The sequence below is a fragment of the Mytilus trossulus genome, chromosome 12 (assembly GCF_036588685.1).
Source record: "Mytilus trossulus isolate FHL-02 chromosome 12, PNRI_Mtr1.1.1.hap1, whole genome shotgun sequence".
In the NCBI taxonomy this organism is placed as follows: Eukaryota; Metazoa; Mollusca; class Bivalvia; order Mytilida; family Mytilidae; genus Mytilus; species Mytilus trossulus.
In genome coordinates, this window is record NC_086384.1 from 26,726,057 (window position 1) to 26,738,839 (window position 12,783).

Sequence of the window (12,783 nt, forward strand, 5' to 3'; positions counted from 1 at the left end):
TGATAACTCATTACAGGTATGGTGCCTTCAGTAGTGTACCTACTAAAGATGATAACTCATTACAGGTATGGTGCCTTCAGTAGTGTACCTACTGTAGATGATAACTCATTACAGGTATGGTGCCTTCAGTAGTGTACCTACTGAAGATGATAACCCATTACATGTATGGTGCCTTCAGTAGTGTTCCTACTGTACATGATAACTCATTACAGGTATGGTGCCTTCAGTAGTGTACCTACTGAAGATGATAACTCATTACAGGTATGGTGCCTTCAGTAGTGTACCTACTGAAGATGATAACTCATTTCAGGTATGGTGCCTTCAATAGTGTACCTACTGTAGATGATAACTCATTACAGGTATGGTGCTTTCAGTAGTGTACCTACTGTAGATGATATGGTGCCTTCAGTAGTGTACCTACTGTAGATGATAACTCATTACAGGTATGGTGCCTTCAGTAGTGTACCTACTGTAGATGATAACTCATTACAGGTATGGTGCCTTCAGTAGTGTACCTACTGTAGATGATAACTTATTACAGGTATGGTGCCTTCAGTAGTGTTCCTACTGTAGATGATAACTCATTACAGGTATGGTGCCTTCAGTAGTGTACCTACAGTAGATGATAACTCATTACAGGTATGGTGCCTTCAGTAGTGTACCTACTGAAGATGATAACTCATTACAGGTATGGTGCCTTCAGTAGTGTACCTACTGAAGATGATAACTCATTACAGGTATGGTGCCTTCAGTAGTGTACCTACAGTAGATGATAACTTATTACAGGTATGGTGCCTTCAGTAGTGTACCTACTGTAGATGATAACTCATTACAGGTATGGTGCCTTCAGTAGTGTACCTACTGTAGATGATAACTCATTACAGGTATGGTGCCTTCAGTAGTGTACCTACTGAAGATGATAACTCATTACAGGTATGGTGCCTTCAGTAGTGAACCTACTGAAGATGATAACTCATTACAGGTATGGTGCCTTCAGTAGTGTACCTACTGTAGATGATAACTCATTACAGGTATGGTGCCTTCAGTAGTGTACCTACTGAAGATGATAACTCATTACAGGTATGGTGCCTTCAGTAGTATACCTACAGTAGATGATAACTCATTACAGGTATGGTGCCTTCAATAGTGTACCTACTGTAGATGATAACTCATTACAGGTATGGTGCCTTCAGTAGTGTACCTACTAAAGATGATAACTCATTACAGGTATGGTGCCTTCAGTAGTGTACCTACTGTAGATGATAACTCATTACAGGTATGGTGCCTTCAGTAGTGTACCTACAGTAGATGATAACTCATTACAGGTATGGTGCCTTCAATAGTGTACCTACTGTAGATGATAATTCATTACAGGTATGGTGCCTTCAGTAGTGTACCTACTGTAGATGATAACTCATTACAGGTATGGTGCCTTCAGTAGTGTACCTACTGAAGATGATAACTCATTACAGGTATGGTGCCTTCAGTAGTGTACCTACAGTAGATGATAACTCATTACAGGTATGGTGCCTTCAGAAGTGTACCTACAGTAGATGATAACTCATTACAGGTATGGTGCCTTCAGTAGTGTACCTACTGTAGATGATAACTTATTACAGGTATGGTGCCTTCAGTAGTGTTCCTACTGTAGATGATAACTCATTACAGGTATGGTGCCTTCAGTAGTGTACCTACTGAAGATGATAACTTATTACAGGTATGGTGCCTTCAGTAGTGTCCCTACTGAAGATGATAACTCATTACAGGTATGGTGCCTTCAGTAGTGTACCTACTGTAGATGATAACTCATTACAGGTATGGTGCCTTCAGAAGTGTACCTACAGTAGATGATAACTCATTACAGGTATGGTGCCTTCAGTAGTGTACCTACTGTAGATGATAACTCATTACAGGTATGGTGCCTTCAGTAGTGTACCTACAGTAGATGATAACTCATTACAGGTATGGTGCCTTCAGTAGTGTACCTACTAAAGATGATAACTCATTACAGGTATGGTGCCTTCAGTAGTGTACCTTCTGAAGATGCTAACTCATTACAGGTATGGTGCCTTCAGTAGTATTCCTACTGTAGATGATAACTCATTACAGGTATGGTGCCTTCAGTAGTGTACCTACAGTAGATGATAACTCATTACAGGTATGGTGCCTTCAGTAGTGTACCTACTGTAGATGATAACTCAGTACAGGTATGGTGCCATCAGTAGTGTACCTACTGTAGATGATAACTCATTACAGGTATGGTGCCTTCAGTAGTGTACCTACTGAAGATGATAACTCATTACATGTATGGTGCCTTCAGTAGTGTACCTACAGTAGATGATAACTCATTACAGGTATGGTGCCTTCAGTAGTGTACCTACAGTAGATGATAACTCATTACAGGTATGGTGCCTTCAGTAGTGTACCTACTAAAGATGATAACTCATTACAGGTATGGTGCCTTCAGTAGTGTACCTACTGTAGATGATAACTCATTACAGGTATGGTGCCTTCAGTAGTGTACCTACTGAAGATGATAACCCATTACATGTATGGTGCCTTCAGTAGTGTTCCTACTGTAGATGATAACTCATTACAGGTATGGTGCCTTCAGTAGTGTACCTACTGAAGATGATAACTCATTACAGGTATGGTGCCTTCAGTAGTGTACCTACTGAAGATGATAACTCATTTCAGGTATGGTGCCTTCAATAGTGTACCTACTGTAGATGATAACTCATTACAGGTATGGTGCTTTCAGTAGTGTACCTACTGTAGATGATATGGTGCCTTCAGTAGTGTACCTACTGTAGATGATAACTCATTACAGGTATGGTGCCTTCAGTAGTGTACCTACTGTAGATGATAACTCATTACAGGTATGGTGCCTTCAGTAGTGTACCTACAGTAGATGATAACTTGTTACAGGTATGGTGCCTTCAGTAGTGTACCTACTGTAGATGATAACTTATTACAGGTATGGTGCCTTCAGTAGTGTTCCTACTGTAGATGATAACTCATTACAGGTATGGTGCCTTCAGTAGTGTACCTACTGAAGATGATAACTTATTACAGGTATGGTGCCTTCAGTGGTGTACCTACTGAAGATGATAACTTATTACAGGTATGGTGCCTTCAGTAGTGTACCTACTGTAGATGATAACTCATTACAGGTATGGTGCCTTCAGTAGTGTACCTACTGTAGATGATAACTCATACAGGTATGGTGCCTTCAGTAGTGTACCTACTGTAGATGATAACTCATACAGGTATTGTGCCTTCAGTAGGGTACCTAGTGTAGATGATAACTCATTACAGGTATGGTGCCTTCAGTAGTGTACCTACAGTAGATGATAACTCATACAGGTATGGTGCCTTCAGTAGTGTACCTACTGTAGATGATAACTTATTACAGGTATGGTGCCTTCAGTAGTGTTCCTACTGTAGATGATAACTCATTACAGGTATGGTGCCTTCAATAGTGTACCTACTGTAGATGATAACTCATTACAGGTATGGTCCCTTCAGTAGTGTACCTACTGAAGATGATAACTTATTACAGGTATGGTGCCTTCAGTAGTGTACCTACTGAAGATGATAACTCATTACAGGTATGGTGCCTTCAGTAGTGTACCTACTGAAGATGATAACTTATTACAGGTATGGTGCCTTCAGTAGTATACCTACAGTAGATGATAACTCATTACAGGTATGGTGCCTTCAGTAGTGTACCTACAGTAGATGATAACTCATTACAGGTATGGTGCCTTCAGTAGTGTACCTACTGAAGATGATAACTCATTACAGGTATGGTGCCTTCAGTAGTATACCTACAGTAGATGATAACTCATTACAGGTATGGTGCCTTCAGTAGTGTACCTACTGAAGATGATAACTCATTACAGGTATGGTGCTTTCAGTAGTATACCTACAGTAGATGATAACTCATTACAGGTATGGTGCCTTCAGTAGTGTACCTACAGTAGATGATAACTCATTACAGGTATGGTGTCTTCAGTAGTGTACCTACTGAAGATGATAACTCATTACAGGTATGGTGCCTTCAGTAGTGTTCCTACTGTAGATGATAACTCATTACAGGTATGGTGCCTTCAATAGTGTACCTACTGTAGATGATAACTCATTACAGGTATGGTGCCTTCAATAGTGTACCTACTGTAGATGATAACTCATTACAGGTATGGTGCCTTCAGTAGTGTACCTACTGAGGATGATAACTTATTACAGGTATGGTGCCTTCAGTAGTGTACCTACAGTAGATGATAACTCATTACAGGTATGGTGCCTTCAGCAGTGTACCTACTGAAGATGATAACCCATTACATGTATTGTGCCTTCAGTAGTGTTCCTACTGTAGATGATAACTCATTACATGTATGGTGCCTTCAGTAGTGTACCTACTGAAGATGATAACTCATTACAGGTATGGTGCCTTCAGTAGTGTACCTACTGAAGATGATAACTCATTACAGGTATGGTGCCTTCAGTAGTGTACCTACAGTAGATGATAACTTATTACAGGTATGGTGCCTTCAGTAGTGTACCTACTGTAGATGATAACTCATTACAGGTATGGTGCCTTCAGTAGTGTACCTACTGTAGATGATAACTCATTACAGGTATGGTGCCTTCAGTAGTGTACCTACTGAAGATGATAACTCATTACAGGTATGGTGCCTTCAGTAGTGTACCTACTGAAGATGATAACTCATTACAGGTATGGTGCCTTCAGTAGTGTACCTACTGTAGATGATAACTCATTACAGGTATGGTGCCTTCAGTAGTGTACCTACTGAAGATGATAACTCATTACAGGTATGGTGCCTTCAGTAGTGTACCTACTGAAGATGATAACTCATTACAGGTATGGTGCCTTCAGTAGTGTACCTACAGTAGATGATAACTTATTACAGGTATGGTGCCTTCAGTAGTGTACCTACTGTAGATGATAACTCATTACAGGTATGGTGCCTTCAGTAGTGTACCTACTGTAGATGATAACTCATTACAGGTATGGTGCCTTCAGTAGTGTACCTACTGAAGATGATAACTCATTACAGGTATGGTGCCTTCAGTAGTGTACCTACTGAAGATGATAACTCATTACAGGTATGGTGCCTTCAGTAGTGTACCTACTGTAGATGATAACTCATTACAGGTATGGTGCCTTCAGTAGTGTACCTACTGAAGATGATAACTCATTACAGGTATGGTGCCTTCAGTAGTATACCTACAGTAGATGATAACTCATTACAGGTATGGTGCCTTCAATAGTGTACCTACTGTAGATGATAACTCATTACAGGTATGGTGCCTTCAGTAGTGTACCTACTAAAGATGATAACTCATTACAGGTATGGTGCCTTCAGTAGTGTACCTACTGTAGATGATAACTCATTACAGGTATGGTGCCTTCAGTAGTGTACCTACAGTAGATGATAACTCATAACAGGTATGGTGCCTTCAATAGTGTACCTACTGTAGATGATAATTCATTACAGGTATGGTGCCTTTAGTAGTGTACCTACTGTAGATGATAACTCATTACAGGTATGGTGCCTTCAGTAGTGTACCTACTGAAGATGATAACTCATTATAGGTATGGTGCCTTCAGTAGTGTACCTACAGTAGATGATAACTCATTACAGGTATGGTGCCTTCAGAAGTGTACCTACAGTAGATGATAACTCATTACAGGTATGGTGCCTTCAGTAGTGTACCTACTGTAGATGATAACTTATTACAGGTATGGTGCCTTCAGTAGTGTTCCTACTGTAGATGATAACTCATTACAGGTATGGTGCCTTCAGTAGTGTACCTACTGAAGATGATAACTTATTACAGGTATGGTGCCTTCAGTAGTGTCCCTACTGAAGATGATAACTCATTACAGGTATGGTGCCTTCAGTAGTGTACCTACTGTAGATGATAACTCATTACAGGTATGGTGCCTTCAGAAGTGTACCTACAGTAGATGATAACTCATTACAGGTATGATGCCTTCAGTAGTGTACCTACTGTAGATGATAACTCATTACAGGTATGGTGCCTTCAGTAGTGTACCTACTGAAGATGATAACTCATTACAGGTATGGTGCCTTCAATAGTGTACCTACTGTAGATGATAACTCATTACAGGTATGGTGCCTTCAGTAGTGTACCTACTGAAGATGATAACTTATTACAGGTATGGTGCCTTCAGTAGTATACCTACAGTAGATGATAACTCATTACAGGTATGGTGCCTTCAGTAGTGTACCTACTGTAGATGATAACTTATTACAGGTATGGTGCCTTCAGTAGTGTTCCTACTGTAGATGATAACTCATTACAGGTATGGTGCCTTCAGTAGTGTACCTACAGTAGATGATAACTCATTACAGGTATGGTGCCTTCAGTAGTGTACCTACTGAAGATGATAACTCATTACAGGTATGGTGCCTTCAGTAGTGTACCTACAGTAGATGATAACTCATTACAGATATGGTGCCTTCAGAAGTGTACCTACAGTAGATGATAACTCATTACAGGTATGGTGCCTTCAGTAGTGTACCTACTGTAGATGATAACTTATTACATGTATGGTGCCTTCAGTAGTGTTCCTACTGTAGATGATAACTCATTACAGGTATGGTGCCTTCAATAGTGTACCTACTGTAGATGATAACTCATTACAGGTATGGTGCCTTCAATAGTGTACCTACTGTAGATGATAACTCATTACAGGTATGGTGCCTTCAGTAGTGTACCTACTGAAGATGATAACTCATTACAGGTATGGTGCCTTCAGTAGTGTACCTACAGTAGATGATAACTCATTACAGGTATGGTGCCTTCAGTAGTGTACCTACTGAAGATGATAACCCATTACATGTATTGTGCCTTCAGTAGTGTTCCTACTGTAGATGATAACTCATTACAGGTATGGTGCCTTCAGTAGTGTACCTACAGTAGATGATAACTTATTACAGGTATGGTGCCTTCAGTAGTGTACCTACTGTAGATGATAACTCATTACAGGTATGGTGCCTTCAGTAGTGTACCTAGTGTAGATGATAACTCATTACAGGTATGGTGCCTTCAGTAGTGTACCTACTGTAGATGATAACTCATTACAGGTATGGTGCCTTCAGTAGTGTACCTACTGAAGATGATAACTCATTACAGGTATGGTGCCTTCAGTAGTATACCTACAGTAGATGATAACTCATTACAGGTATGGTGCCTTCAATAGTGTACCTACTGTATATGATAACTCATTACAGGTATGGTGCCTTCAGTAGTGTACCTACTAAAGATGATAACTCATTACAGGTATGGTGCCTTCAGTAGTGTACCTACTGTAGATGATAACTCATTACAGGTATGGTGCCTTCAGTAGTATACCTACAGTAGATGATAACTCATTACAGGTATGGTGCCTTCAATAGTGTACCTACTGTAGATGATAATTCATTACAGGTATGGTGCCTTCAGTAGTGTACCTACTGTAGATGATAACTCATTACAGGTATGGTGCCTTCAGTAGTGTACCTACTGAAGATGATAACTCATTACAGGTATGGTGCCTTCAGTAGTGTACCTACAGTAGATGATAACTCATTACAGGTATGGTGCCTTCAGTAGTGTACCTACTGTAGATGATAACTTATTACAGGTATGGTGCCTTCAGTAGTGTTCCTACTGTAGATGATAACTCATTACAGGTATGGTGCCTTCAGTAGTGTACCTACTGAAGATGATAACTCATTACAGGTATGGTGCCTTCAGTAGTGTCCCTACTGAAGATGATAACTCATTACAGGTATGGTGCCTTCAGTAGTGTACCTACTGTAGATGATAACTCATTACAGGTATGGTGCCTTCAGTAGTGTACCTACTGAAGATGATAACTCATTACAGGTATGGTGCCTTCAGTAGTGTACCTACTGTAGATGATAACTCATTACAGGTATGGTGCCTTCAGTAGTGTACCTACTGAAGATGATAACTCATTACAGGTATGATGCCTTCAGTAGTGTACCTACTGTAGATGATAACTCATTACAGGTATGGTGCCTTCAGTAGTGTACCTACTGAAGAAGATAACTCATTACAGGTATGGTGCCTTCAGTAGTGTACCTACTGTAGATGATAACTCATTACAGGTATCAACAAAAAACACATAAAGTGTATGTCAATGAGATCACAACCCAACAACAAAAACAAGATATGTAAAGGTCAACATATAGACTGCAATAATAGACAGCTATTGACTATTGGTCTATTGATTTTGAAACTTTTTGCTTAGTTTACATGCACATGTGTTAGTAGTTGTGGGTCAATAATATTTGGTATGCAGATATATTAGCAACTCAACAACAAAGAACAAAAGAACATCTAAAAGTCCACAGTAATAGACAGTTATCATACTTACTGAAATACATTAGGAAGTTACCATCTTTAAGACTATTAGGTTGTTTGATAATTGGTGTTTATAGTTGACTGGTAGAGGAAGCATGAGTGCCTGCAGAGAACCATGACCTTTGCCAGGAAAATATAACAGAAATGTTCCTAATGAACTATAACCCATGTGTTGTAATCATTAGGAACATTCTGAGATTCATGTGACATTATATTATTAAACTGGGGCCTTGCAAACCCCAAAAAACTTAGTGTGCCAATAAATTATAAAGGTAAAATACAATAAGGGAGCTACCATTTGATTTTTAGGGGGGGGGGGGGGGGGGGCTAGGATGAAATTTGAAAAAATTAGGCAGGACAGGAGTTTTGAGTAAAAAAAAAGGCAGGATGAGACACTTGCAAAAAAAAAAGTCAGGATGACAATTTATGTAAAAAAAGTCAGGATAAACTAAAAAAAAAAAAAAAGCAGGACCGGATAGAGTGAAAAATAAAAAGGCAGGACAGAGATTATAACTAAAAAAAAATGCAGGACAACATTTTTTATCCTAGCCAAATATGTCATTTCTTGCAATAATAAGAACATCATAAATATATCAGAATTTACAGTTCAACAGTATCTGTTTATTGCAGGCTATTCGAGCGTTCCATCAGTTTATAGGTGGCTGGACCAGACTAAAGTTTGATGAAGAAGTTTGTCTCTCATTGGTATGTAATACATAATATAAATATCTTGAAATAGCTTATTTAATATAATAGAAAATATGCCTGCAAAAGATTTAATATAAATGTATTTGAAAAGAAAAAGTGATCATAAAAGGGTGAGGGTAATTTTTCTGCTAATTATTCCAAGAGATCAACAATGTATGCATGCTAACATTATTATTCACATTGATATCTGTAATTTTGGATATTAACTAATAGATTTGATGCCCCATTTAAGGGCATTGTGTTTTCTGGTCTGTGCGTCCATTTGTTTGTCATTTCGTTCGTCCATCTGCACCACTTCAGGTTAATGTTTTTGGTTGAAGTAGTTTTTGATGAAGTTGAGGTCAAATCAACTTGAAACTTAGTACACATGTTCCCTATGATATGATCTTTCTAATTTGGCATTACCCCATTTTCACGGTCCACTGAACATAGAAAATGAAAGTGCGGGTGGGGCATCCCTGTACTAAGGACACATTCTTGTTTATTTATTATTTGAACATTCAAGGTCACTTTGAACTTTGAGCTTTGATATAATTGAGTACTTTGAACTTTGACATATTTGGGATAAAAAGGGTGTAAAGATACCAAAGGGCCAATCAAATATCTAACATCCTTGAATCGAATAATGTACTTAACATGGTATTTTTTTATGCATTGACTTTGTATATTGTTCATTTCAGGAATTTGGTAGATCAAAGAAGATAAGAAGGGCAGGAACATTGTTCATGTTTTCATAAAGTTTGCGTCAGATACTACCTTGGCCTGGATACAGTTTTATTTTATCAGAGCTTTGAAATCTTCTTTCTTTTATCCTTGTGGTTCTTGCAAGAAAATCTGCTGGCCTGGTCCTTGCTATTATTATATTGCAAAATATCCCAAATTTATCCAAATTGTGTCTGCTCTTCGCAATTTTTGGTGGCCAAAACTAAGACCATTGTTTTTAGCTCACCTGGCCAGAAGGGCCAAGTGAGCTTTTCACAACACTTTGCGTCTGTCGTCCGTTGTCGTTAACTTTTAAAAAAAACTTCTTCTCTGAAACTGCTGGGCCAAATTAAAACAAATTTGGCCACAATCATCATTGGGTATCTAGTTTAAAAAATTTGTTCGGTGACCCGGCGAACTAACCAAGAAGGCGGCCATGGCTAAAAATAGAATATAAGGGTAAAATGCCGTTTTTGGCTTATAACTCCAAAACAAAAGCATTTGAGCAAATCTGACACGTGTATAAATGTTCATCAGGTCAAGATCTATCTGCCCTGAAATTTTCAGATGAATCTGACAACCCATTTTCTGGTTGCTGCCCCTGAATTGGTAAGTTTAAGGAAATTTTGCTGTTTTTGATCATTATCTTGAATATTATTATAGATAGAGATAAACTGCAAGCAGCAATAATGTTCAGCTAAGTAAGATTTACAAATAAGTCAACATGACCAAAATGGAAAATTAACCCTCTTAGTAGTTATTGTCCTTTATATTTAATTTTTAACATTTTTCATAAAATTTGTAAATTTTTATTAACATTTTTCAGTGAAACTACTGCCTGGGCCAAGTTCATTTTAGATAAAGATAATTGTAAGCAGCAAGAATGTTCAGTAAAGTAAGGTGTAAAAACACATCAACATCACCAAAACTTAGTTTTGTTATGAATCCATCTGCTTCCTTCGTTTAATATTCACATAGACCAAGTGAGCGACACAGGCTCTTTAGAGCCTCTAGTTTGAAATCTCACAATTTTAAAATGTCTACATCTCAATATATATATGGCGTCCATGCGTGTAGGAATAGTAAAATGGCTGTCCGTAGGCTACGCGTACCCACATCTGGTTTTATAATAAAATGCCATCGGATCAGGAATTAAACATGAAATATAAATATTGCTACACTTAATTACGGTTTTTGTCTCACCTTGATGGAGTCAAAAAGGGAAACATAGGTATGCTGTTTCCGGTGTTGGTGACGGTGGCGTCAACAATGAATAAGTTTGTGATTAGGTCTTTTTTTTATGGTGAACAGAACCACAAGTGGTAGGTCAATCGTATTTGGTATGCAGTTGTATAGGCATTGGCACATCTCATTTCCATGGAGATTATTTGGCCCTGCCCTCTTAATCATGGTTTATTGACTTCAAAATTTGTGCTCTTTTTACATGTATTAGTTTGTGATTAGGTCAGTTTATGGGAAACCACAAGTGGTAGGTCAATGATATTTGGTATGCAGTGGTACAAGCATTTGGACATCTCCAATGAGATAATTTGGCGCCGCCCCCTTAGTCATGTTCTATTGACTTTGAAAATTTTGGTAAGTTATGTATTAGTTTGTAATTAAGTCAGTTCAAGGGGAACCATTATTGGTAGGCCAATGTTAATTTGTTATTCAGTTGTGAAAGCATTGGCACATCTCATTTCCATGGAGAGTATTTGGCCTCACCCCTCACAGTCTAATACCTTTGAAACTTATCTTAGTTTACATGTATTAGTTTGTGATTCGATCAGTTTAAGATGAACTGCTAATGTTAAATTAATGATATTTGGTATGCAAATTTATTTACATTTGCAAGTATTGTTTCTATGGAGGTTATATAGCCCCACCACCACTTCATGCTTCATTGACTTTGAAAATTTTACATAGTTTACAAGTTAATTTTTATATTTAGATTTTGGAACGACTTATAATAAGTCAACGGTATTTGGTATGAAGTTGTATTAGCATTGGCACATCTCATTTACTTGGAGATGGTTTAGCCATGTAACTCAGTCATGGTTTCATTGACTTCGAATATTTGCATAACTTGTGTAACGGATGTTAAAGTATTGCTATTTTGATTTCAACATTTGCATAATCAAAATTAGAAAAAGGCGAGACATATCTCTGTGACAACAGTTTATTTTAAGAAAGGACTGACTTGATTTAAAATTCTTTAGAATTTTTGGAAAGAAAAGACTGACAGCTTGTTAATTTGTAGATTGCAATAGTGTCCAGGTCCAGTTTGTGACATGCTGTTAGGGCTGTTAGGGCTGTTACTGTATAAGTTTGACATGATTGAGCATGGCTTCCAGTTCTGTATGATTAAGGGTTGTTCTCTTAAAGTGAGGGCAAATAGATCTACCAACTTCTCAAGTTCTAGACATCTATGCTATTCATTCATATTTAGATATATTTGAAACTAGCTTTTGTATGACATATCTAATGGTTTATTTTAAACAGGTCATTCAAATTTTGATTTATAAGTTTTATAAATATATTGTTTTGTGATGATGTGTCATATGTGTTTGTTATTATTGCATACTGTCGAACACATTGAACATTGAATTATATTATTGTTTAGTGTTATCATTGTTTTATCAATTTAAAAATATATGAAATACTCTCATATTTGTAGATACCCACAATATATAGGTTGAGATTTCTTTTCATTTATTTGCGACTGACAATGTTTGTTACTGTTGAACACATTGTGCAAAGATGAAACAAACTTTATATGAATGATCTAGGAAATCCTGGTTATTTATTTTGTTGAGTCATAAGGGATTAAAATCTGTTATTCACACTGGAAGTTCAACCAAAAAGTCAATGAATATTATGACAAGGCTGAAAAAAGACTTGTATAGCTGGCTATTTGGTATGTCTTTGCTCATTGTTGAAGGTCGCATA

The 12,783-nt window shown here is 37.7% G+C and overlaps 1 protein-coding gene across 1 annotated transcript in view; it reads left to right on the forward strand.

Moving 5' to 3' along the window:
• Positions 1-12,497, forward strand: part of LOC134693667 (uncharacterized) — a 37,935-nt gene extending 25,438 nt beyond the window's left edge. Inside the window, exons 8-9 of the mRNA XM_063554559.1 lie at positions 9,055-9,129; positions 9,813-12,497. Coding sequence (XP_063410629.1) covers positions 9,055-9,129; positions 9,813-9,869 — 132 coding nt within the window. The 3' untranslated portion in view covers positions 9,870-12,497. The remainder of the gene's footprint in view (positions 1-9,054; positions 9,130-9,812) is intronic.
• Positions 12,498-12,783: the final 286 nt, after the last annotated feature.